This window comes from Gopherus evgoodei, chromosome 17 (assembly GCF_007399415.2).
Source record: "Gopherus evgoodei ecotype Sinaloan lineage chromosome 17, rGopEvg1_v1.p, whole genome shotgun sequence".
Taxonomy (NCBI): Eukaryota; Metazoa; Chordata; order Testudines; family Testudinidae; genus Gopherus; species Gopherus evgoodei.
This window is the reverse complement of record NC_044338.1, coordinates 573,939-598,810: the sequence shown is the minus strand read 5'-3', so window position 1 is coordinate 598,810 and position 24,872 is coordinate 573,939. Positions and strand designations below refer to the sequence as shown.

Here is a 24,872-nt window from a genome sequence, read left to right as displayed (position 1 = left end):
CATGGTTGTCTACAATGGGTTTGAATAGCCATGCAGCCTTCGCTTCTGTTCAGGAGAAACCTGTGAAATATCTGTTTCACTTCCATTTCCTGTAAAGGGGATGGGGAGAGGGATGGGTGTCGGCTGCTTTGCTTTGTAGCCTTCTAGCCCTGCAGTGCTGATCTGTGCATCGTCCCCTTCGCAGGTATGTGAATGGTTCTACGTACCAGCGGTGGCAATTCACTCTTCCGATGATGTCCACATTGTACCGGCTAGCTAATCAGCTGCTGACAGATCTTGTGGATGACAACTACTTCTACCTGTTTGATCTGAAGGCCTTCTTCACTTCCAAGGCTCTGAACATGGCTATTCCTGGGGGTCCCAAGTTCGAGCCTCTGGTCCGAGATATTAATCTGCAGTAAGTGATGAGTTTTGGTGGGAAGGGGAAAAAGTACTTGCCTGGTCTGGGGGTGGAGCCTCAATGTGTTTTCTTCCCCAAGTGAAATGTTGGTGGGTTAAATGCCACTTCAGCATTCTTCAGAGTCTGAATCTGTATTGAAGGAGTTTAGAAAGGTATCTGGGGACACTGCCCTGCATCTTTGATCTAAGACCTTTGCCTTCCTGCCACATTTTGCACTTCGTTTACCAATATCTTTTCTTCTATTTAAGGGATGAAGATTGGAATGAATTCAATGACATCAATAAAATAATAATCAGACAGCCAATCAGGACAGAGTACAAGATTGCCTTCCCATACCTGTACAACAACCTACCGCACCATGTGCACCTGACCTGGTGAGTACAGTGTCCACTGCCGGCAGGGGTGTGGAGAAGTTGCTGTACTCATAAAATGCTCTAATACTTGTATCTTGCAGGTATCACACTCCTAATGTGGTCTTCATTAAAACAGAGGATCCTGACCTGCCAGCATTTTACTTTGATCCATTGATCAATCCCATCTCTCACAGGCACTCTGTCAAGGTGAGTTACTGCTCGAGCGCCCATGAGTCAGGGATGCACCGCACTGGGAGTGATGGAAGAGGGTCTTTTTGATCTAGCACAGACCATATGTTGAGAGTAGGGCCTTCAGCTTAGTGTGGTAACCTTGTCTGACAGTGACAGGCATGGATACTTAACTCCTCAATGAAAGGGCTGACCTCAGCTCAAGATCAGACCTGTCGTTCCAAGCAGGAGGATCACTCGCTCTGTGGCACTGCAGATGAGTCTGGAGACTAGGTCTTTCATATAAATCCCTAATCCTTTCTGAATCCTATTGTTCCCCAGTAATATCTTGCAGCTGCAAGTTCCACAACTTAACTTATAGCATGTGAAGTGTTTCCTTTCCTCCATTTAAACTTGCTGGCTCTCTTTCAAGGATCCTCTTGCTGCATCCTAGCATTTGAGAGCAGGGACACCAAATTAGCCTTAGCGAAGAAGTGTATGTCTACACTACTGCGGTAAGTCACCTACGTTATGCAACTCCAGCTATGTGAATAATGTAGCTGGAGTCGACATTCCTTAGGTCACGTTACCGTGGGGTCTACACCACAGAGGGGGTCGATGGGGTGGGGGGAATCTCCAGTCGACTTACCTTACTCTTCCTTTTGGGGGAAGAGTACAGGGGTTGACCAGAGAGCGATCTGCTGTCGATTTCACAGGTCTTCACTAGACCTACTAAATCGACTGTCGGTGGATCAGTCTCAGAACCTCTATCCTGGCTGTAGTGTAGACATAGCCTAATACATAAATAGATTATACCACAATCATGTCTCCTCTTACTCTTGTCCACAGCAGAAATCTCCACTCACTGACTTCTTCCTTCGCTATCTCCCTCATTGCTCTTCTCCAAGCATTTTCTACTGCTAGAGTTAACCAAAACCTGATCCTAATATTCAGGTGTAGATGCACCATTGATGTGTGTAGTGTTACACTTGTGTTCTTTAGCTCCTGTATAATACAGCCAGCATCTATTCACCCCATTGTTTTAAAACGTTTTCAAACTATTAGCCCTTTTGAGTGCAGCTGTGCACTGAATGGGCCTCTCCCTTGAGTTACCACTAGCTCTAGATCTGTGTCCTGAGGTCAGAGTTGATTCAGGGACCATCAGTGTGTATGTAGAGTTTGCATTGTCCCCTGTGTTAGTCAGCACTGTTGGTTAGTCTCATGCTGTTCCTCTGCCATTGTGTAGCCATGCCTGTTCCATTGTTTGGGTAGGATTTTTGGGAGATTAAGCTGAAGCAAGTGTGGGGCTGATTATGTCTGGGATTTCCACTCTCTAGAGTCAGGAACCCTTGCCTGATGATGATGAAGAGTTTGAGTTACCAGAATTTGTGGAGCCTTTCCTGAAGGACACGCCGCTGTACACGGACAACACAGCCAATGGCATTGCACTGCTCTGGGCCCCTCGACCCTTTAACTTACGATCTGGCAGGACACGTAGAGCTCTAGACATCCCATTGGTCAAGAACTGGTAACATACTTTATTGGAGGCATTGGTAGTTTAGTGCCTGCGGCATTAAGGGAGATATCTGTGCTGCACAATAGTGGAACCAGTGCAGTTTCCAGCTCCTTGATGAATCTGACTTGGTTGGATTCCAAGGTACTGGGGCCATGCTGCTCTCCTAAGCATGAAAGTTTGTGTAGAGACGCTCTGAATAGCACAGTTTCCTATCCAGCCTATTTCTGTATGTTGAAGGTGATGCAGAAAAAGCCGCAGGTGGTAACGGTGCTGCTGGAGACCTTGCAAAGCTTTCTATTGGCTAGCTGTCTCTGAAGGACATCACTTGCAATCTGGGGAATGAGAATGAGTGTTCCTTGGAGCTCTGAGGTTTGTGGTCTTTGTCCTCAGGTATCGAGAGCACTGCCCAGCAGGGCAGCCAGTGAAAGTGAGGGTCTCCTACCAGAAGCTGCTGAAGTACTATGTTCTAAATGCACTCAAGCACAGACCTCCCAAGGCTCAGAAGAAGAGGTAAATGATGCCCTGTTTCCTTGAGAGCATGTCTCTGGTTTGTCTTGGGGTGCAGCCGATTCCATTGTTCTCTCCCCATCTCCAGGTACCTATTCCGCTCCTTCAAGGCAACAAAGTTCTTCCAGTCAACAAAGCTGGACTGGGTGGAGGTTGGCCTGCAAGTGTGCCGCCAGGGTTACAATATGCTGAACTTGCTAATTCATAGGAAGAACCTCAACTACCTCCATCTGGACTACAATTTCAATCTCAAACCAGTCAAGACCCTCACCACCAAGGTACTAGTTCATGTCCTCCCCTCTGGAGTGATGTTCTCCAGTCCCAAGTCAATCTGTCTGGTGCTGCAGGAATCTCTATGGTAAAGGTCTTGGATGGCTAGTGTAGCAACAACTTTAGTGGTCTTTGCGCAGCATGAGATAGCAAACCTGTTAAGTTTACTTGAAGTTGCTTATTCGTTTAGTGCCTTGAGGTAAAATGCTATATAAGGGCCATTGTTGCTGTCCCTGAGCTATTCACTTTGCAAACTCTCTGAGTGACTGTAAGCTGCCTGGTCACTACATAACAATATGTCTTCTAATCCCTGTACCCTCATCACTCCCTTCCCAGGAAAGAAAAAAGTCTCGTTTTGGTAATGCTTTCCATCTGTGCCGAGAGGTTCTGCGTTTGACCAAACTGGTGGTGGATAGCCATGTCCAGTACAGACTGGGAAATGTGGATGCATTTCAGGTGAGCCTAATTTGGTAATAAGTGGTCAGGGGCTGGGTGAGGGGAACAGGTGGCTAACTTTTATGGATTGTGGAAGTGGAACCATTGACTCATGTACTACCCTGGAGAAGCAATTGGAGCACTACGAGAGAGGCTTGGGAGTGGACTGAAGCTCAGTTAAGGAATAGCTCAGACGGAGGCAATTTAATCACACTTTTTCAATTCCTGATTTATTTACATGTGGTGAGGGCTGAGCGACCCACAGGAGTTCTGCTCAGCACAGTGCACTCTTTACACTGCCAGGAGTAAAGAGCATGGCTTCCAGAGAGTGCCTCTGGGTCTTGTGCATTGCCATCTCCTAATCGTGCGCACTGTTTCAGTTGGCAGATGGCTTGCAGTACATCTTTGCCCATGTGGGACAGCTGACTGGAATGTACAGGTACAAGTACAAACTGATGAGGCAGATTCGTATGTGCAAGGACCTGAAGCATCTCATCTACTACAGATTTAACACTGTGAGTATTGCTTCCCCATGCATTAGTGACTGCCCCAATGCTGCTGTGTGAGAAGGGAGGCCTCCTGGAATGTCACTAAGTAACATGCAGTTATTGTGCCTTTCTTCTTCAGGGGCCTGTGGGGAAGGGGCCCGGCTGTGGCTTCTGGGCTCCAGGCTGGAGGGTATGGCTGTTCTTCATGAGAGGCATTACCCCACTGTTAGAGCGGTGGCTGGGCAACCTGCTGGCCAGGCAGTTCGAAGGTATGTGCAATAAGTGAAAGTGAGATGGAGGGGGTGCTTTGGTGAAGGTAAATGCTGTTTCCTTGTCGGCTCTAATTCCAGCCTCCTTGTCCAAGAAAAGCACTTAACACGGAACCTGGGTGTGAGAGCAATTCACTAATTTTTCAGAGAATGTCAGTTTCCCAGGAGCTCATATAGACTCCCAGTGGAACTGATGTTTAATAGAGTTCTCTGTGAAGCCCATAGCCTATTAACTGTCCTCCCCTCAACACAGTGGCCTGGGGTCTTGTGGGTGTTTCACTTCTGCTGTTTGTGCAGTTCATTTCTATTCCACTTGCTTGAACTCCAGCTGTCCTGTGCAACAGAGTTTCTGTAGCACTTTTTTGCATGTGGCTCTCACAATGGGAGGCCAAGTGACACTGCTCAGTTGGTCTCCAGGTTCCTGAAGAATTTTTTGTCTTCCAGGCCGACACTCAAAGGGCGTTGCAAAGACTGTAACAAAGCAGCGTGTGGAATCTCACTTTGACCTGGAGCTGAGAGCTGCAGTTATGCATGATATTCTAGACATGATGCCGGAGGGGATCAAGCAGAACAAAGCTAGGACCATCCTGCAGCACTTGAGTGAGGCCTGGAGGTGCTGGAAAGCCAACATCCCCTGGAAGGCAAGTACCTCACATAGCTTCTCTCTTCAGCTTAATTTCAGTCAGTCATGGGGAGAACTCCTGTTTCCCTAACTCTGCCGCTCCTCCCCAGGTTCCTGGGCTGCCAACTCCTATTGAAAACATGATCCTGAGATATGTGAAAGCAAAAGCTGACTGGTGGACTAACACAGCTCACTACAACAGAGAGCGGATCCGTCGGGGTGCCACTGTGGACAAGACTGTGTGCAAGAAGAACCTAGGTCGGCTGACCAGGCTTTACCTGAAAGCTGAGCAGGAGAGGCAGCATAATTACTTGAAGGTGGGGCTAGGATGCTGGCTAGGGGTGGCCAGAGCTTGGGACTTTCTCTAGTGGGGTTTGATGGCTGCTTACAGAGCTGCTGCGGTTTGTTTACAGGATGGCCCCTACATCACTGCAGAGGAGGCTGTCGCAGTGTATACCACCACTGTGCACTGGCTGGAAAGCAGGAGGTTCTCACCCATCCCCTTCCCTCCGCTGTCCTACAAGCATGACACCAAGCTACTCATATTGGCCTTGGAAAGGCTGAAGGAAGCCTACAGGTAAGGAGAGGAAAGGGTGTTGCTGGCTTCCGAAGGCCTGATAGCTGCATTGGGTAATGCCCTTGAAGCTGTTGGTTATCCATTTATATCTGAGCTTGAACATGCTAGTAGGTTCTCTTGATAGACTAATCAAGGCTCCAGCATATACCGTATTATTGAGGCTTTTTAGTGTGGCTTATTGAGTTTTCATACAGGTTCTCCTCATGGGTGGGAACGGGTTCTGGCCATCTCGTAGGAGTTGTGTGCAACATGGGCGTATGGGAGGAGTTGTAATCAGAGGGTGCCTTATAGTCCAGTCTGGTTGTGGGGAATCTTCCCTTGAGGGTCGTGGAGTAGTTGTCATTCTGTCTATCAACATTTGGACATAGGAGCAATTCTTTGTTTTCAGTGTGAAATCCCGTCTGAATCAGTCGCAGAGAGAGGAGTTGGGTCTTATTGAGCAGGCGTATGATAATCCCCATGAAGCTCTGTCCAGAATCAAACGACACCTTCTGACTCAGAGAGCCTTTAAAGAGGTAAATGTCTTGGCTAGAGCCAGAGTATAGACCACTAGCAGTATCTTTAGAGTGCTAGGATTGAGTTACCTCTCTTCATGCAGAGATTTAATTCGCACCTGGAATCTTGTTGGATCAACCCCTTACTTTGCCTGTCCGAAGTGTGAGCCAGCTTGGTGTCTCCTCTTGATTAGGTTGGTATTGAGTTCATGGACCTCTACAGTCACTTGGTTCCTGTTTACGATGTTGAACCCCTAGAGAAGATTACAGATGCCTATCTGGATCAGTACTTGTGGTATGAGGCTGACAAGCGAAGACTCTTCCCTCCTTGGATCAAACCTGCGGACACTGAACCGCCTCCACTGCTGGTGTACAAATGGTGCCAAGGTCAGTGTAGGCATCTGTCTTGCATGTAGGTAGGATTCTTTGGGGTGGAGGTGGGGGTCAGCTGACTATTCCTAGAGTGTCCCCTTGGAAGTAGTTTAAATGTTTGTCTGTCCTTTTAGTAGTGTGTAGCTTGCTTTCAGCACAGTAGCTCTATATTCTGCCAGAAACGTATTTCAGTAAATTTAAAAACACCTTTATACACAGTGAGGGCACCCTCTCTGAAGATTGCTGTATTCCTCCCTAGTCCCCATTTTTCTCTAGGGTTCTTCAATAAAAGACTAGGCCGACTAAAGGGAGTGACAGTGGAGAGCTTGAAAATGTTCTGTCCCTGCCTAAGATGGTGCTAATGGAGTGAGGGAGCAGCATCATTGCTGATGGTGAAACTGGCTTTTTTGTGTTGCCTCAGGCATTAACAATCTCCAGGATGTCTGGGAAACATGTGAGGGTGAATGTAATGTGATGCTGGAGTCCCGATTTGAGAAGATGTATGAGAAAATTGACTTGACGCTGCTCAACAGGCTCTTGCGTCTTATCGTTGATCATAACATTGCTGACTACATGACAGCTAAGAACAACGTGGTGATCAATTACAAGGTAACGATTAGCCTGTGGGAAATGGGTAAGGAGCGGGAGGGCTATAGATTTGTCCCTTGTCTACACATCTCCTTGGGGAAGTCATGACTTTGCCAGGGTGACAGTGGAGCAGGCTGAAGGATTGGGGAGCTAAGAGCACTACCAGAGTTCTGCTCAAGAGTGACTGTTGGAGTAGCCCTTGAACTGCCATTAACGTAATTGCATCAGATGAGTGAGAGCCCTGCTGAAAGGTCTGTGGGGACATAGCTGACTCAGTCTCACAACTCTCTTCTGTTTCCTCAGGACATGAACCACACTAACTCCTACGGGATTATTCGGGGGTTGCAGTTTGCTTCCTTCATTGTTCAGTATTATGGGCTGGTGATGGACCTGTTGGTGCTGGGCCTTCACCGAGCCAGCGAGATGGCCGGCCCACCACAGATGCCAAATGACTTCCTTAGCTTCCAAGATATTGCCACTGAGGTGGCTCATCCCATCCGCCTCTTCTGCAGATACATTGACCGCATTCACATCTTCTTCAGGTAGGAGACACTGCCTGGGTGCCTTCCCTTCTCTGCCTGCTGCTCTCGTGTGCCAGCAGAGAAGGTACAGCTGAGATGGTACTGATCCACAGGGCAATGGCTCTGGTTCTTCTCTAGGCCAAACATAGGAATATCAGTGCTCCATTCCAGCAGACGGACTGAAGTGGCTGGTGCAGTGGTATGTTCTGCCTCTTGGAATACTGCCCTGTGGGCTAGCCAGCTGTATTGAGACAAGGGAAGCTTTTATCCTGCTCCATCGGTGCAGTGCAGTAGCAATCATGTCACATGTCAGGGCTACTTCCATTTTAAGCTCTTAAAAGGAGCTTATACACCTTGAGAAATGACCCTTTTGGCTGAGATTCCTCTTTCTCTTTCTCAGCCTGTTTGGTAAAGCTGATTTTGGACTCATTTGAGTTCATGTTCTTGAGCTGCAGTAAGTGAACTGTCTTCTCAAAGCTCAGGCATGGCAGGTCCATAGCTCTGCAAGGAACCACATTTTTTAAAAAATTGGCTTAGCGTGCGCTGGGTGTAGCCTTTCTGATTTTCAGTGAGCAGGCACTGACCTCTGGATTTCTAGTCACAGAAACATGCATGAAAGAACATGACATGTACTGTCTATGGCAGGGGTTGGCAACCTTTCAGAAGTGCTGTGCCGAGTCTTCACTTATTCACTCTAAGGGTATGTCTACATCTACAATTTTGCAGCGCTGGTTGTTACAGCTGTATTAGTACAGCTGTATAGGGCCAGCGCTGCAGAGTGGCCACACTTACAACAGCCAGCGCTGCAAGTGGTGTTAGATGTGGCCACACTGCAGCGCTGTTGGGCGGCTTCAAGGGGAGTTCGGGGAACGCGAGAGCAAACCGGGGAAGGAGACCAGCTTCGCCGCGGTTTGCTCTCGCGTTCCCCGAACCCCCCTGTAAACCGCAGGGAAGGAGACCTGCTTGCTCCAGGATTCGGGGAACGCGAGAGCAAACCGCAGGGATTCGGGGAACGCGAGAGCAAACCACAGGGAAGGAGACCTGCTTGCACGGGGGTTTGGGGGACGCGAGAGCAAACCGGGGAAGGAGACCAGCTTCGCCGCGGTTTGCTCTCGCGTTCCCCGAACCCCCCTGCAAACCGCAGGGAAGGAGACCTGCTTGCTCGGGGGTTCGGGGAACGCGAGAGCAAACCGCGGGGAAGGAGACCTGCTTGCACGGGGGTTCGGGGAACGCGAGAGCAAACCGCGGGGAAGGAGACCTGCTTGCACGGGGGTTCGGGGAACGCGAGAGCAAACCGCGGGGAAGGAGACCTGCTTGCACGGGGGTTCGGGGAACGCGAGAGCAAACCGCGGGGAAGGAGACCTGCTTGATTACCAGAGGCTTCCTCAGGTATGCTGGGATACCTGCTTATTCCACGGAGGTCAAGAAAAGCGCTGGTAAGTGTCTACACTTGATTACCAGCACTGGATCCTCTACACCCGAGACAAAACGGGAGTACGGCCAGCGCTGCAAACAGGGAGTTGCAGCGCTGGTGATGCCCTGCAGATGTGTACACCACCTAAGTTGCAGCGCTGTAACCCCCTCACCAGCGCTGCAACTTTGTGATGTAGACAAGCCCTAAGGTTTTGCGTGCCAGTAATGCATTTTAACATTTTTAGAAAGTCTCTTTCTATAAGTCTGTAATATATAACTATAACTATAAACTATTGTATGTAAGGTAAATAAAGTTTTTAAAATGTTTAAGAAGCTTCATTTAAAATTAAATTAAAATGCAGAGCCCCCCAGACCAGTGGCCAGGACCCGGGCAGTGAGAGTGCCACTGAAAATCAGCTCACGTGCCGCAGGTTGCCTACCCCTGGTCTGTGGTAATGCAATTTCTGTATCTTTTTTCAGGGGTTCTCCTTTCCTGCCCAGGCTGAATGGGGATTGCCCTGTGAATTCAGTCCTGTAACCCACTCTTCCCTTAATATGAATTTCCAGGTTTACAGCAGATGAGGCAAGGGACTTGATACAGCGCTACCTGACAGAGCATCCAGATCCCAACAATGAGAACATTGTGGGCTACAACAACAAGAAATGCTGGCCCCGAGATGCCCGGATGCGGCTCATGAAACACGATGTGAATCTGTAAGTCATTTGACATGTGGAGCATCAAGGAGGATTTGGGTGCATGGGCAGTTTTGCCATAGAAATCTGACAACTGTAGGATAACCCTGTCATAAACAGATAGCTAAGGGTTAATGTCTCTTTCACCTGAAAAAAAAAAAAGTAACCTGAAGCACCTGACCAGAGGACCAATCAGGAAACAGGATTTTTTTCAACTCTGGGTGGAGGGAAGTTTGTGTCTGAGTTGTTTGTCTTCTGCCTGAATCTCTCTCAGCTAGAGAAGGATTTTTCTATTTCCTGCTTTCTAATCTTCTGTTTCCAAGTTGTGAGTACAAAGTTGGTTTTTGGTTTTGTATTTACATGTCTATAGTTGCTGAAGTGCTTTAAATTGTATTCTTTTGAATAAGGCTGTTTGTTCATATTTCTTTTAAACAATTGACCCTGTGTTTGTCACCTTAATACAGAGAGACCATTTGTATGTATTTTTCTTTCTTTTTTATATAAAGCTTTCTTTTAAGACCTGTTGGAGTTTTTCTTTAGTGAGGAACTCCAGGGAATTGGGTCTGCAGCTCACCAGGGAATTGGTGGGAGGAAGAAGTCAGGGGAAAACCTGTGTGTGTTAGATGTACTAGCCTGACTTTGCATTCACTCTGGGTGAGGGGGGAAGAGAGGATGACTCTCGGTAATTCTGTTCTCCAGGCTGGGAATGGGGAGGGTGGAATCCCTCTGTTTAGATTCACGGAGGTTGCTTCTGTGTAGCTCTCCAGGAACACCGGGGGGGGGGGGAAGGTTTATTTCCCTTTGTTGTGAGACTCAAGGGATTTGGGTCTTGGGGTCCCCAGGGAAGGTTTTTGGGGGGACCAGAGTGCCCCAAAACACTCATTTTTTGGGTGGTGGCAGCAGTACCAGGTCCAAGCTGGTAACTAAGCTTGGAGGTTTTCATGCTAACCCCCATATTTTGGACGCTAAGGTCCAAATCTGGGATTAGGTTATTGACAAACCCTATCTAGTGTTGCATCATCCCCTCCATCAGGGAAAGATGGTGTTGGATCTGTCAGAGCTTCATGCTGTAATCCCTGTTAATGGGGTGCTGGATGTGGGATGGGCTGTGTTCATACTGTGCTGCGGGGGAGGGGGAGATTGAGGAACTAACCCATGTCTCTGTTTCACCCCACTAATTGGATGCCTTGTCAGCCAGGGCTCATACTATGTTCTTTGCCTTTCAGTGGCCGTGCTGTATTCTGGGACATTAAGAACCGCCTGCCTCGCTCAGTCACCACAGTGCAGTGGGAGAACAGCTTTGTATCTGTTTATAGCAAGGACAATCCCAACCTGCTGTTCAACATGTGTGGCTTTGAGTGCCGCATCCTACCCAAGTGCCGCACCAGCTATGAGGAGTTCACCCACAAGGATGGTGTGTGGAACCTGCAGAATGAGGTAGGGAAAGTGGCTGGCAGCCTTGGGAACAGCAATCTATCCCAGAGCAGGGCTCAGAGTGGATGGTGGTCATGCCCTGCATTAATGTGGGTTGAGGAGAACTGATTTGCTGGGCTCATGCTGCCCTTGGAGATGGTAACAGAGGTAGCCAGCAGTGGTACCCAACCTTATTACTCAGGAGGGCCAAATAAACTTTGTGTGGGTCAAACAGATTCTGCATGTTTTAATAAGATTTTAAAGTAATCTGTATTGGTTGCTATTTTAACTTCAGCTTGTTTTGTATGTATTTAGATAATGCTGTACGTAAAAACAACCTGTCTGTTTACACAAGTGTGTAAGTTAAAATAATGTAAACATGATGAGACAGTAATGATTCGGCCATTAGTATACTGTGTTGAAGCAGACCTTATGAAATTCTCTGCCAGGCTGTCGGTTCTGCACTTCTGGCCTAGAGCATCGGCTGCTATGATTAATTGTGTTTAGCGCATATGCTAGAGCCAAGTGGCTGACTGGGTTAGCTCTTGTCAGAAGAGATCAAGGGTCTGTTAATGGATCTTGGTGCGAACTAGAAAACTGAAGAGTAGAGAAGCTGTGCTGGTGCCATGAAAGGTAACTTCTTAACTGCAGTATGAGTGCAGAGAAGTCTCCTAAAGTTCTCACCGCCACTCCCCTGCACTTTCTGGAGAGAGCGAGTGTTTGTGGTACCTTTCAGTGATGGTGTAAGAGGGGGGAAAATCACCTCATTCTGTTTGTTGGATAGGGGACTCCCAGTTAAGTTGAATTGATTGTCCATGTGCTGCTGTTGCAGGTGACCAAGGAGCGCACAGCTCAGTGCTTTCTGCGTGTGGATGATGAGTCTATGCAGAGGTTTCACAACCGAGTGAGGCAGATACTCATGGCCTCCGGCTCCACAACCTTCACAAAGGTAACAAGGAGGGTGTCTTTCATGGCTATCCTTAGGCACTGGCTGGAGTTGCTGAGATGATGACCCTTTGCTTTTGTCTCTAGATTGTGAACAAATGGAACACAGCCCTGATTGGCCTGATGACATATTTCCGGGAGGCTGTTGTGAACACGCAGGAGCTGCTTGACCTGCTGGTGAAGTGTGAGAACAAGATTCAGACCCGAATCAAAATCGGCTTGAACTCCAAGATGCCAAGCCGCTTCCCGCCCGTGGTATTCTACACTCCCAAAGAGCTGGGGGGGTTGGGCATGCTGTCCATGGGCCATGTTCTTATCCCCCAGTCTGACCTGAGGTGAGTCACACTGCTCTGTGCAAGATTCTGAGAATGGGAAGGGAAATAATTATTCCAAGAATGCCACTAGTGTTTGGGGGCTCTGGCAGGATTTGTAGGGTATTACTGGGACCTTCTGCCCTGTACCTTAACCTTTGTGCCCTGTTATAGGGGTCTGTCATCTTCATCAGGAGCTTGGTGTACTTAGCCATGACCAATCTACCACCCTCCCTCACTTGTTGCCTCTGCCTCTTTGCTACAGATGGTCCAAGCAGACAGATGTTGGCATCACTCACTTCCGCTCAGGGATGAGCCATGAGGAAGACCAGCTGATCCCAAATCTGTACCGCTACATCCAGCCATGGGAGAGTGAGTTCATTGACTCGCAGAGAGTGTGGGCAGAATACGCCCTCAAGAGGCAGGAGGCTATTGCCCAGAACAGGTGTGTTTCCACTCTGCACTCAGATGGGTTAGTTGTGGGGCAAAGTATGGAATGATGTGTAAGCAGAATCCTGGAGACCCTGCTTTCCTTCAAAACTCTGCTTAGCTACAAGCGTAAAGGCCCTGCTGAGCCCAGGCTTCTTAAGGGCCAAGCACCCCTGGGTTTCTGTAATGGCACGTTCCATCTCCCGGAGACTGTGGGGCCAGCCTCTGCAAGGTAACTGGAACATGGATGACGCCTCCTAGCAGAAAGATAGTCTAGAGCAGGGATTCTCACAACAAATTTTTTAGTGGCCTCAGAATTTGGCCACCAACTCTTACTGATGGCCACGCTGACAATTTTTCCTAAAATACTTAGTTTCGGGGGAAAAAAATATGTACATATACATATCAAAGTCATTGTAATTTATTTATGTAGGGTTTTTTCAGGCTTGGTAATAAAAAACTTACAGTTGTCTCTATTCTTTACTGGCCCTAAACAGAATAGAAACACAAATGAGGCGCTTTGCATGGTCTTGTCTTTTTGGTTTGTTTTTTTTTCCGCTTTTTTGGTTGAGCTTTTTTTTTTTTCCTTCTTAAACTTGGTAGCTGATAAGTCTTCTACTGTGGAAAGTGATATTTGTATGTTTGTTAATAATTTTCACAGCAGACTTAATCTGCCCCGATAAGCCCCAGGGCAAATTTAAGCCCTGAATGGGGAGGTGGGCAGGGATGCAGCAGAGCTCAGGGACGATGGTTGAGGTTGGTGAGTCTGGAACCAGAGCCTGCCGCTGCATGGACAAAGCCCTATGGCCGAAGCCAGCCTCCCTTACCCCTGGAAGAGTGGGGAATTCGCCAGCTGCCTGCACCTACAGAGTCCCTCTCTCTGGAGGGGGGCAGGGACCCACCGCTGCTGGCATCCCTGGGAGAGGGGCCACAGCTTTGTGCGCCCCCGTTCCTGTGCTGTGCCCCTCCCAAATCACAGTTCAGCTGGCTGTGACTGCAAGAGAAGGCCCTAGTGGCCACATTTGAGAAACACTGGGACGTGAGGCTCTGGTGAAAGGACTGATGCTAGCGAGTGTCATCTCTTTTCATCATGGAGCGACAGCACAAGGATGGATCACTGGTACAAATGTTGGGGCAGCTTTTTGAAGTCCAAATTTTATTGATCATAGTAGCCTACAGCAGATACTTTATGAACCTGCAGATGCTTTACGTAGCAGAAACTTCTCCCTTGCTAAGATCTCCTGAAGCTAGGACCTTATTTGGCTGGAGTCTTTGGGCTTAAATCCATTTTTTTGAAATCTCTCTCTCTCTCTCTCTCTCTCTCTCTCTCTCTCTCTCTCTCTCAAGACGTCTGACTCTGGAGGATCTAGAGGACTCATGGGACAGAGGGATTCCTCGCATTAATACCCTCTTCCAGAAAGACCGGCATACCCTTGCTTATGATAAAGGCTGGAGGGTCAGGACAGACTTCAAACAGTACCAGGTACCAACAGGGAGTTGCCCTTGGAAGCTCCAAAACTTACTGGGTGGCAGGCACCTGCCGGCCCTGGTCGAGAAGCCTATTTCTCCTCTCCCCTTTGCACTATAGCCGGTGTAGTTTCCTGGTCTCTCTGCTTTAGGAAGGAACTAGACCTGTAAGCTGGGACTGCTAAAGTTCTTTATGAAAAAAGTCAGGAAACATAACCTGCCCCGTCCTTTAACAGCACTCTCCTTGCTGGGAGTATGCAGGGGCATACGGAACACAGCTCTGTGTGGTGCTGAGTGACCAGATGTTAAGAATCGGCATGTGGACTCAGTGGCATTCTTTGCAAAATATTGGCTTCCTAATGTAAATTCTCCCTGTTTATCGCTTTTAAAATACCGACCAGTAGAAAGCCATTAAACATCTTTTTGAATCCAGGCTGACTTGTCGATTGTGAATTCACATTCTGGGTCAGCCCTTCTTTTTCCACCAGTGGGGCATCTAATTTACTCATTAACACCGGCATCTTGGTTCCTAGCTCTAGTGAGATCTCCAGTGTGGGTGCTGCAAGGTTAAATAGCTGGGCGGGGTGCAGAGCCTCTTTGCACTGACATCCTTCTTTTGTTGTATACAGGTTCTGAAACAGAACCCGTTTTGGTGGACACATCAGCGCCATGATGGGAAGCTCTGGAACTTGAACAACTACCGCACAGATATGATCCAAGCACTGGGTGGAGTGGAGGGGATCCTGGAGCACACCCTATTCAAGGGAACCTACTTCCCAACCTGGGAGGGTCTCTTCTGGTGAGGAAAGACCCTGTTAGTCACTGAAGACTTTCTGCAGAAAACTTCTCTCCTGTGTAGTGCTAATGCTACTCCTGTCCCCCAACACAGTCTCTTTTTATAGCATAGCAAAGACAAATGCGAAGTACTGCACTTAAGGAGGAAAAATCAAATACAAATTGGGAAATAACTGTCTAGGCAATAGTACTGCTCAACAGGATCTGGGGTTATAGTGAATCGCAAATGGAGACAACATAGTGCAGTCAAAAAAAAAAAAAAGCTAGTATTCTGGGGTGTATTAACAGGAGTCTTTTTTATTTAAGACTCGGGAGGCAATTGTCCCGCTCTATTTGTATTGGTGAGGCCTCTGGTTGGAGTATTCTGTCCGGTTTTGGGCAATGTGGACAAATTGGGGAGAGTCCACAGGAAAGCAACAAAAATAAGTCGGGTTTTCTAAACCTCATGGGGCAAGGGGGAGTTTAAAAAAGGATGGAGTGGGGACAGGATGTTTAGGTTGGAGAAAATATGAGGTAGGGACCTGCCAAATCTTTGAATGTTTTAAGGGTTGTGTCCATTAAAGGTAGGATGAGAAGTAATCTGCTTATTCTGCAGCAAGGGAGATTAGGAAAACTTTCTAATTCTTAAGGATAGTTAAGTACTAGAATAGATTCTCAAGGGACATTGTGGAATGCCCATATGGGAGGATTTTAAGAACCTGTCAGGGATGGTCTAGGTACTCTTGATCCTGCCTTCTAGACTCGTAGGACTAGAAGGGACCCCGAGAGGTCATAGAGTCCAGTCTCCTAAACTCATGGCAGGACTAAGTATTATCTAGACCATCCTTGATAGATGTTTGTCTAACCTGCTCTTAAATCACCAGAGATGGAGATTTCACAACTTCCCTGGGCAGTTTATTCCAGTGCTTTGCTACCATGACAGTTGGGAAGTTTTTTCCTAATGTCCAACCTGAACTGCCCTTGTTGCAGTTTAAGACCATTGCTGCTTCTCCTATCCTCAGAGGTTAAGGAGAAGAATTTTTCTCTCTTCTCCTTGTAATAACCTTTTATGTACTTGAAAACTATTCTCCTGTCCCCGTCCCCCCCCAAAGTCTTCTCTTCTCCAGATTAAACAAACCCAGTTTTTCCAATCTTCCCCCATAGGTTGTGTTTTCTAGACCTTTAATCATTTTTGTTGCTCTTCTGTGGTGCCCAGAAGTGGACACAGTACTCAGTTGAGGCCTAATCAGCATGGAGTAGAGTGCTAATGCATCCCAGAATTTTATATTTACTTTTTTACAGCTGTGTTACACTGTTGACTCAGGGCAGGGGGATGGACAAGATTATAAAATCTTAGAAATGCAAGACTGGGAGGAGCCTTGAAAGGACCACCTAGTCCAGCCCCCTGTGCTGATGCACTTCTCAAGGCCCTTTCCAGCCATACATTTTCCAGCTCTGTGCTATGTATGGTCTTTGCTGTGAGTAAGCCACTCTCCCTTCCCAGGGAAGGGATAGCTTTCTTACAGAGCTGATTTGCATCTGTTCCTTTCAGGGAGAAGGCCAGTGGCTTTGAGGAGTCAATGAAGTGGAAGAAGTTGACAAATGCCCAAAGATCAGGTTTGAACCAGATCCCCAACAGACGGTTCACCCTCTGGTGGTCTCCTACAATTAACAGAGCCAATGTAAGTAAAGTCCTCCTTCGTGGACTTGTATTTCTATAGAATACAATTAGATGAGTTGTTTGAGGCAAGTTCTTTAATTCTCACTGTCCTTCAAAGCACGTTCTAAAGGGTAACATTCATATTCTAATACTGGTAAAAATACCTGTCTCCATAGTGCAGCAGTTGGCTTCATCCTCTGATCTTGGGCTCACCCAGGCCTGAGGCTGGTTGTGAAGTGACATGTTCTCATGGTTGCTGTTCTCTTGTCAGGTGTATGTCGGGTTTCAGGTGCAACTGGATTTGACAGGTATCTTCATGCATGGCAAGATCCCCACATTGAAAATTTCCCTCATTCAGATCTTCCGAGCCCACTTGTGGCAAAAGATTCACGAGAGCATTGTAATGGATTTGTGTCAAGTGAGTGGGGCATTGAGGAAGGGGGTGCAGATGTGTGTAATTCTGTTTCTGCTGTGCTTGAAGGAGGCCTTTTGTTACAGCAGTGCCCCCAGAAAGCCACTTTCCAATTTTGGGGGAAAAAGGGGGTTAACCTACAACAGCCTCCCACCTGCAGTGGAGATTGCCCAGGGAAATCCCATCATTTAGCATCTATTCTGCTATGGGAGTTACAACAGGGCTGTACCTCCTCCAGTGACCTCATGCAGAAGGAGATGGCAAGAGGACACAGCTGGTTTTCACTGGTGCTGTGCTTGCTGCTATTGCTGGGGTGGGGGTTCTTCCCGCCCTCCTGTGCACTGCTCTCTGCCTCATTCAGATTGCTGTCACCCCAGGTATTCGATCAAGAGCTGGATGCTCTAGAGATTGAGACTGTGCAGAAGGAGACCATTCACCCCAGGAAGTCCTATAAGATGAACTCCTCCTGTGCAGATATCCTCCTCTTTGCCTCCTATAAATGGAATGTGTCACGGCCTTCGCTGCTTGCAGACTCCAAGTAAGTGCTGTCCAGTCTCTCCTCCCTGTTTTTGTGGGGTGCAGAGCCAATGAGCATGGAGCCCGTGTTCCTCAAGCATTCAAGGGTCTCTTTGGGTTCCTAGTAGGACAGAGGCCTGCCCACCAGCCGTGAGTTGGCAACAGTTGTGGCCCTGGTCCAGAACCATTCAATGTTCTTCCTCCTCTGCATCTGCATTGACTTTTCTAGAGAGGGCATGGCCAGAAGCATCTTGTGTGCCACTTCTGCTGCTGTCCCTCTCCCTGAAGCACTTCACTTCTACCACTCAACGTTGAAGGAGCCACAGCACTAAATGTAGTGCTGCTGGTGACCCTGCTGTCCTGGAGGCCTAAGATAGGGACTGGAGTCAGTCCCTTTACAGGTGCACCTCACCCCACATTTCATGTGGCTCAGCCCTCACCGAATACTTTCCTCAGGGGGTCGTGACCCCTTCCAGTTAAATGTAAGACCAATAGCAATTCTTCTTGATCTGAGCCAATATGGAACTGAGGCTGATCTCCTTCAGATCACTGTCCCATCAAACATCTCTGCACCAATGTGACAATGAAGTTTCCCTAAACTTGGGTCTTTACTGTCTCTGCATAATTAACAATTGGCTTTAGTGCTGAGACTTGGCAGTAAGTGCTATTTGTCAAGGGTGGTGATGCCACAACTGCAGCATGGTCTGGCTGCAGCTGTCCTTTGGGAGGTAGGAGTTAATGGCCGTTTTTCTTTTCTACTCCCCAGGGATGTGATGGACAGTACCACTACTCAGAAATACTGGATTGATATCCAGCTGCGGTGGGGCGACTATGACTCTCATGACATTGAGCGATACGCAAGAGCCAAGTTCCTGGATTACACCACAGACAACATGAGTATCTACCCCTCCCCCACTGGCGTGCTCATTGCTATTGACCTGGCCTATAATCTGCACAGGTATGACCCCTCGCCTTGAGACTGCAACGTCTTTATTGCCAAAACTTTCACAGTGCTGATGGCGCCTTGGGTATGCATCAGAAGAAACAGAGCAGGCTCTGTGCCAGTAAGGGTAGCAGAGAGGGAGGGGGTGGCACAGGAAGGATACACACAATGAATGGGGCGAGACCTAGCTAACTGCCAAGTTTTTAATAATTGTGGGTTGTGTCACAGCAAATCAGTTTTCCTGGCCCAGTCATGGGATCGCTTGCATTCTTAACTGGGGGATTTCTTTGCAGGCTCACTCTGGGCCTGAAAGATAGAGCCATGTCTGTCTATAGTGCTAACTGTTCACTAACAGAACGGGGAGCAGTTTCTGAAGGCCAGGCCAGTTCCCTGGGGTCCCCAGCACCAGTGGAGCAGCTGCTTTGGGGACTGCTGTGCTCTTTGTGCCCCCCCCCCCCCCCCGGTCATTGTATGGGGAAGTGAAGGGAGGAGTAGCCAAATGAACAACTCCCAAGGACATTGTGAGGAGAGCAGTGTGCTGGGGCCAGAGATGGACCACATCTCCGCTATGGGACGTGCTGATGGCTGCAGCATCTGCTCCTGCCCATGTGGGGAGGGGCAGTGCTCCAAGCCTCTTTTCTGGGTAAAGGCTGCTGCTGCCTTTCAGATCTTGAGCTGTTGTTGTGATGAAATCTGCTACTGACCCAATGTTGTGCTGCTTCCTCCCTAGTGCTTATGGGAACTGGTTCCCTGGAAGCAAGCCTCTGATTCAGCAGGCCATGGCCAAGATTATGAAGGCAAATCCGGCACTGTATGTACTGAGGGAGCGTATCCGCAAGGGGCTGCAGCTTTACTCATCAGAGCCCACAGAACCCTATCTCTCCTCCCAGAACTATGGGGAACTCTTCTCCAATCAGATCATCTGGTTTGTAGATGACACCAATGTGTACAGAGTTACCATTCACAAGGTGAGCGCAGCAGGTGGGAGGAACCTTTGATGATGGAATAGGAAGGAGGGCTGTCTAACGTACTGTGCCTTGGGGAGTCTGGGGGCAGGGATGACGTAATCTGTTGGATTCTGGTGAGCCTGGGAACTAATGGACATGGAAGTTTGTGCAGTGCATACACAGAAGCTGTTACATTTATGTGGGGCTGGGAACCAGAACTCATTACACAGGTTTTTGCTGTCCTGTCACTGTTTGGTCCCAGCAGATACAGCTCACATTAGCATTTTCACCTTGGTGTTTTTTCCAGACCTTTGAAGGGAACTTGACCACAAAGCCCATCAATGGGGCCATTTTCATCTTCAATCCCAGGACTGGGCAGCTCTTCCTAAAGATTATCCATACCTCTGTGTGGGCAGGACAGAAGCGTCTGGGCCAGGTAGGAGCCAGGGACTGTATGGGGGACAGTGGACCAGGGAATCACTCTAGCTACTTCTGGAGACTTATTTAGTAACAGAGAGCAGGAGTCTCCTCCATGTGGGAGCTTGATAGGTCTCTGGAGCACTGGGAAGTCCCAATAAAGTGAGATCTAAGCCCAATCTCTACTATAGGACAGGACTCCTTGATTTCACTGTTAATGGTGCATTTTTGTCAGAGCTCTGGGCTTTTTGGGGGTGTAAAGAGCCCGCACTCCTAAGCAGGGCCCATGGGCTGGAACCCAAACTTGTCTGCCTTCCCCCACCAGCACCAAGGCTTGGCAAGTAGTTCACTCACAACACTACTCTAGTGGATAGTGCCTCCAGACAGAGGGAGTGCCAGTGACATGAGGCTGAGAGGGTTCATGACAAAGTGACTGGTTGAATTGACTCCCCTTAGGCTTTATAATCAGTTCACTTCCCCAGCTGGACTGGGGATATGCTGGTGGAGCACAGTGAGATGGTGTAATTGCCCAGCCCACTCATTAACAGGAGCATTTCACTGTGCTGACCCATGCTGTGGTGCTTACTCAAGGGTTCCTCTTATCCCCAAGGGTCAGGCTGTTTTCTCCTGTGAAGGGGTGGGTGGTGTGTGCAATCGTATTCTAACCTTGTCTTCCTCTGTAGCTGGCCAAGTGGAAGACTGCTGAGGAAGTGGCTGCCCTGATTCGCTCCCTCCCTGTGGAGGAGCAGCCCAAGCAGATCATAGTCACCAGGAAGGGCATGCTGGACCCACTTGAGGTAAAGGATCAGATACTATGAGGATGGGCGCCATTATAAAATCCTTTAGATATTGTAGAGCAGGGGGTTATGTTTTACTTCATAGTGGGCAAGTGAGGGGTAAGTTTTCTGTATCAATGCATTAAATATGGTGTTGCACAGGCATTAATCCCTTAAGCAGCTCCACGGTGGAGCTCTAGATCAGGTTCTGTGCTCTATATAGGGGCAGGTGGAGATACTGAAGAATTTGTGTGGTTTTATTCCTGTTCTTTCTTTCTCTCTCTCTCTCTTTGAACTCCAGGTGCACTTGCTGGATTTCCCAAACATTGTGATTAAAGGATCAGAGCTGCAGCTGCCCTTCCAGGCCTGCCTGAAAGTTGAGAAGTTTGGAGATCTCATCCTGAAGGCTACTGAGCCCCAAATGGTTCTCTTCAACCTTTATGATGATTGGCTGAAAACCATCTCCTCCTACACGGTGAGGTCTGGGTTCCACCCCGAATGGCTGCTTTGCAAATTATTTGTATTATAGTTGATAGTCGTAGGTGAGGGTCCCCTTTGCAACTGCTGCATGTCAAAGCAGTGCAGGATGGTTGCCTAGACGGAAATTGGTTTGCTGCCATGTACATGCAGCAAAACGAGGCAGGGATCCCCATCCTTTATTCAGGGACTTGCTGTGCCAGGAAGCCTCAGTCCCAGCAGTGGCACTAAACTGTGCTTGTGGTTTTCTCCATCAATGACAATTCACTTCAGAACTGTCTTTGTGTTGTATCTGCAACATAACTGTCCCCTGAGGTAGGAGTAAATCACCAATATCTTCTTGTATGTCAGGCTTTTCTCCTTGCTGAATGGCTGCATCTCTCTTCCCATAGGCGTTCTCACGTCTGATCCTGATTCTCCGGGCACTGCATGTAAACAACGACCGTGCCAAAGTGATCCTGAAACCAGACAAGACCACCATAACGGAGCCTCACCACATCTGGCCCACCCTGACAGATGAGGAGTGGATCAAGGTGGAGGTGCAGCTCAAGGACCTGATCCTCGCTGACTATGGGAAAAAGAACAAGTAAGCAGCAGAGATCTGTCAGCATAGGATCAGCCCTTACCACCCCCTTCTCTGCTACAGTAACAACTGTACTACCAGACTCCTCCACCTGGCAGAGAGGGAGGCTTAAAGGGGGCCCGTTGGCCTCCTCTGCTTTCTCCCCCCACAAATAGTTGAAAGCCCTGGATCAATAGGGAAGCTGGTTATTTCGGTTAATCACTTTCAGCTAAGAAGATGAAGTGTCTGCATCAAAACTTCCGTGGCATGTATAAAGTGAGAGCATTTGTGCCTGCATCTGCTGAAGGGCTGTTGAGGTGGAGGCAGCACTCAATAAGTCTATGAACCACTTTCCTCTGCCCAACTGGGTCTTGCTCCACTCTTCCCCTAGCTAGTGTTCTGTGAGCACATGTCTTGGTGAGGGAGGGTGTTTCAGGAATACATCTTAGAACATTTATCCACAGTGAGTTTTCTTTTTCAGTGTGAATGTGGCATCCCTGACGCAATCGGAGATCCGAGATATTATCCTGGGAATGGAGATCTCTGCCCCCTCTCAGCAGAGACAACAGATTGCAGAGATTGAGAAGCAAACCAAGGAGCAGTCTCAGCTGACGGCCACGCAAACCCGTACTGTTAACAAGCATGGTGATGAAATCATCACCTCCACGACCAGCAACTATGAAACTCAGACCTTCTCCTCCAAGACAGAGTGGCGAGTCAGGTAATGGAAGGGGTCTGGGGCTTGCTGTGCTGGGTGGGAAAGACGAGTGCAGTCAGGTGAGGTCTGTTACTGAGCTGCTGGATAATATCTCCTATTCACAGAGCAATCTCTGCTGCCAATCTCCACTTGAGAACAAACCACATCTATGTCTCATCTGATGACATCAAGGAAACAGGCTACACCTACATCCTTCCCAAGAATGTGCTGAAGAAATTCATCTGCATCTCAGACCTCAGGGCCCAAGTGAGTCTATGCAGCAAGCCTACATTTAAAAGCCAGCTCATCACACTGGGACATGTCAGTCCTGGAGGCGCAACCCTGCCTCTGGTTCTCTAAGGCCCAGAGGTGGTGGTGAATTCCACTGAACATCAGTAATGGTGCTATGCACACTAGCTGAATTCCATTTCAGCTCCAAAAACTCCATGGCCCCACTCCTGTGTAGTAATTGCTTCTACCACTGAAAAAAAATTGGGATGCTCCCTCTGCTTTTGAGGATCCCCAAACAAAGGGCTGTTGATCTTGGAAACACAAGGTAGAGTGGGTGCACCCTGTTGTAATGGCCTTACAGGAAAACACCCAAGGATTTTACTTATGTTTGTGCGTATTTCTAGATTGCAGGGTACCTGTATGGTGTGAGCCCTCCAGATAATCCCCAAGTGAAGGAGATCCGGTGCATTGTGATGGTGCCCCAATGGGGAACTCATCAGACAGTGCATCTCCCTGGCCAGCTGCCGCAACATGAGTACCTCAAGGTGAGTCTCATTCCTGTGTCCCTCACTTGGGGTCCATTCCGCTTTGGGGAAAGGAAAGCATTTACTCCAATGATTTATAGACAGGCTATAATATGTGTGTGAGCTCACCTACCAGTCACTGCCTCTAACAAGCCTTCTCTCATTAGGAAATGGAGCCCCTGGGGTGGATTCACACGCAACCGAATGAGTCCCCTCAGCTCTCGCCGCAGGACGTCACCACACACGCCAAGGTCATGGCTGATAATCCCTCATGGGATGGGGAGAAAACCATCATCATCACCTGCAGGTGCACAAGGCAGCCAGGTCTTCACTAGAAATATCCCCTGGGTCCTGGCTTCTGTAGGCTGCCTGAGCCAGATGGAGGAAAAATAATCTAAATCCAGGCCTCTGAAGACTAGCTGTGGCCAGGTTTGGAATGTGCATGCTGTGAGCTGCCTATCTTTGGGAGCATGGGTGGAGATCAGAATCTATTCTGTGTTTGCAGGTTTAGCACCTAGATTAAAGTAAGGTAAGACTGGGAGGTGTAGGAGACAGGCTCAACATGTTGCACTCACTTTGTAGAAGTGGATCACTTAGACTATGAGCTAAAGCAGGGGTGGGATAACATGGCCCAGGGGCCACATCCAGCCTTTCAGACATTTTAATCTGGCCCTCGAGCGCCAGCTGGGGAGAGGAGTCTGGAGCTTTTCCTGCTCTGTTTGTGCCATGGACAGGAACCGCGGCCAGTGGGAGCTGCAGGGGTGGCACCTGCGGATGCAGCAGCACGCAGAGCCACCTGGCCGCACCTCCGCATAGGAGCCAGGGGGGGGGACATGCCACTGCTTCTCTGAGCTGCTTGAAGTAAGCGCTGGTTGGAGCCTGGATTCCCTGCACCCTGACCTCCTGCCCCAAAGCTGATCCCCCTCAGTCCCAGCCCGGAGCAACCTCCTGTACCTCCAGCCCCACCCCCGAGCCTGCACCCCACAGCTGGAGCCCTCACCTCTCCTAGCCCGGAGCCCCCTCCTCCACCCTTAACTTCCAATTTCTGGGCCCATCTCAGAGCCCTCACCCCCTCCTGCACTCCAGCCCCCAATTTCAAGAGCATTTATGGCCTGCCATACAATTTCCATCCCCAGATGTGGCCCTTGGGCCAAAAAGTTTGCCCATCCCTGAGCTAGAGGTAGTATTTCAGCTGGGGGGGGGGGGAAATGTTTGCACTTAGCTTCCTCCCTTTAGTCTCAGGGTTCACCTGATTTTCAGTTTTGGCTCACTACAACTTTCCTTCTCTTCAGTTTTACCCCGGGCTCCTGTACTCTGACCGCCTACAAGCTGACTCCCAGTGGGTATGAGTGGGGCAGGCAGAATACAGACAAAGGAAACAACCCTAAGGGCTACCTGCCATCCCACTATGAGAGGGTGCAAATGTTGCTGTCAGACCGCTTCCTGGGCTTCTTTATGGTACCAGCACAGGGATCCTGGAACTACAACTTCATGGGTGAGTCCCTACCAGCACAGACCTTAGCTGACTGTCCTTGGAGAAGTGGAGGCTGTGCGCCTCCTCGGGCAGTTACGGGAAGGGGAATGTTATTGGTGCTGTGAGCCCTGTATCACATCTGAGCAGCTTGTTGACTGAGTTTTCAAAGCCCTACACTCAATTCCTTGGTGTCTGTCTATGACATGGTAAC

The 24,872-nt window shown here is 48.7% G+C and overlaps 1 protein-coding gene across 1 annotated transcript in view; it reads left to right on the top strand.

Annotated features, from left to right (window-relative positions):
* Positions 1 to 24,872, top strand: part of PRPF8 (pre-mRNA processing factor 8) — a 31,231-nt gene that overhangs the window by 5,175 nt on the left and 1,184 nt on the right. The window contains exons 6-42 of the mRNA XM_030537158.1: positions 185 to 397; positions 649 to 774; positions 855 to 960; positions 2,259 to 2,449; positions 2,828 to 2,947; positions 3,033 to 3,222; positions 3,551 to 3,670; positions 4,030 to 4,164; positions 4,277 to 4,406; positions 4,851 to 5,047; positions 5,139 to 5,345; positions 5,442 to 5,605; positions 5,994 to 6,120; positions 6,294 to 6,486; positions 6,893 to 7,080; positions 7,363 to 7,601; positions 9,561 to 9,707; positions 10,913 to 11,123; positions 11,932 to 12,048; positions 12,132 to 12,379; positions 12,621 to 12,800; positions 14,132 to 14,267; positions 14,881 to 15,050; positions 16,578 to 16,707; positions 16,957 to 17,103; positions 17,475 to 17,635; positions 18,380 to 18,571; positions 19,287 to 19,524; positions 19,811 to 19,939; positions 20,604 to 20,717; positions 20,998 to 21,171; positions 21,566 to 21,759; positions 22,217 to 22,456; positions 22,558 to 22,699; positions 23,068 to 23,208; positions 23,355 to 23,494; positions 24,480 to 24,682. Of these exons, the coding sequence (XP_030393018.1) occupies positions 185 to 397; positions 649 to 774; positions 855 to 960; positions 2,259 to 2,449; positions 2,828 to 2,947; positions 3,033 to 3,222; positions 3,551 to 3,670; positions 4,030 to 4,164; positions 4,277 to 4,406; positions 4,851 to 5,047; positions 5,139 to 5,345; positions 5,442 to 5,605; positions 5,994 to 6,120; positions 6,294 to 6,486; positions 6,893 to 7,080; positions 7,363 to 7,601; positions 9,561 to 9,707; positions 10,913 to 11,123; positions 11,932 to 12,048; positions 12,132 to 12,379; positions 12,621 to 12,800; positions 14,132 to 14,267; positions 14,881 to 15,050; positions 16,578 to 16,707; positions 16,957 to 17,103; positions 17,475 to 17,635; positions 18,380 to 18,571; positions 19,287 to 19,524; positions 19,811 to 19,939; positions 20,604 to 20,717; positions 20,998 to 21,171; positions 21,566 to 21,759; positions 22,217 to 22,456; positions 22,558 to 22,699; positions 23,068 to 23,208; positions 23,355 to 23,494; positions 24,480 to 24,682 (6,200 nt within the window). The remainder of the gene's footprint in view (positions 1 to 184; positions 398 to 648; positions 775 to 854; positions 961 to 2,258; positions 2,450 to 2,827; positions 2,948 to 3,032; positions 3,223 to 3,550; positions 3,671 to 4,029; positions 4,165 to 4,276; positions 4,407 to 4,850; positions 5,048 to 5,138; positions 5,346 to 5,441; positions 5,606 to 5,993; positions 6,121 to 6,293; positions 6,487 to 6,892; positions 7,081 to 7,362; positions 7,602 to 9,560; positions 9,708 to 10,912; positions 11,124 to 11,931; positions 12,049 to 12,131; positions 12,380 to 12,620; positions 12,801 to 14,131; positions 14,268 to 14,880; positions 15,051 to 16,577; positions 16,708 to 16,956; positions 17,104 to 17,474; positions 17,636 to 18,379; positions 18,572 to 19,286; positions 19,525 to 19,810; positions 19,940 to 20,603; positions 20,718 to 20,997; positions 21,172 to 21,565; positions 21,760 to 22,216; positions 22,457 to 22,557; positions 22,700 to 23,067; positions 23,209 to 23,354; positions 23,495 to 24,479; positions 24,683 to 24,872) is intronic.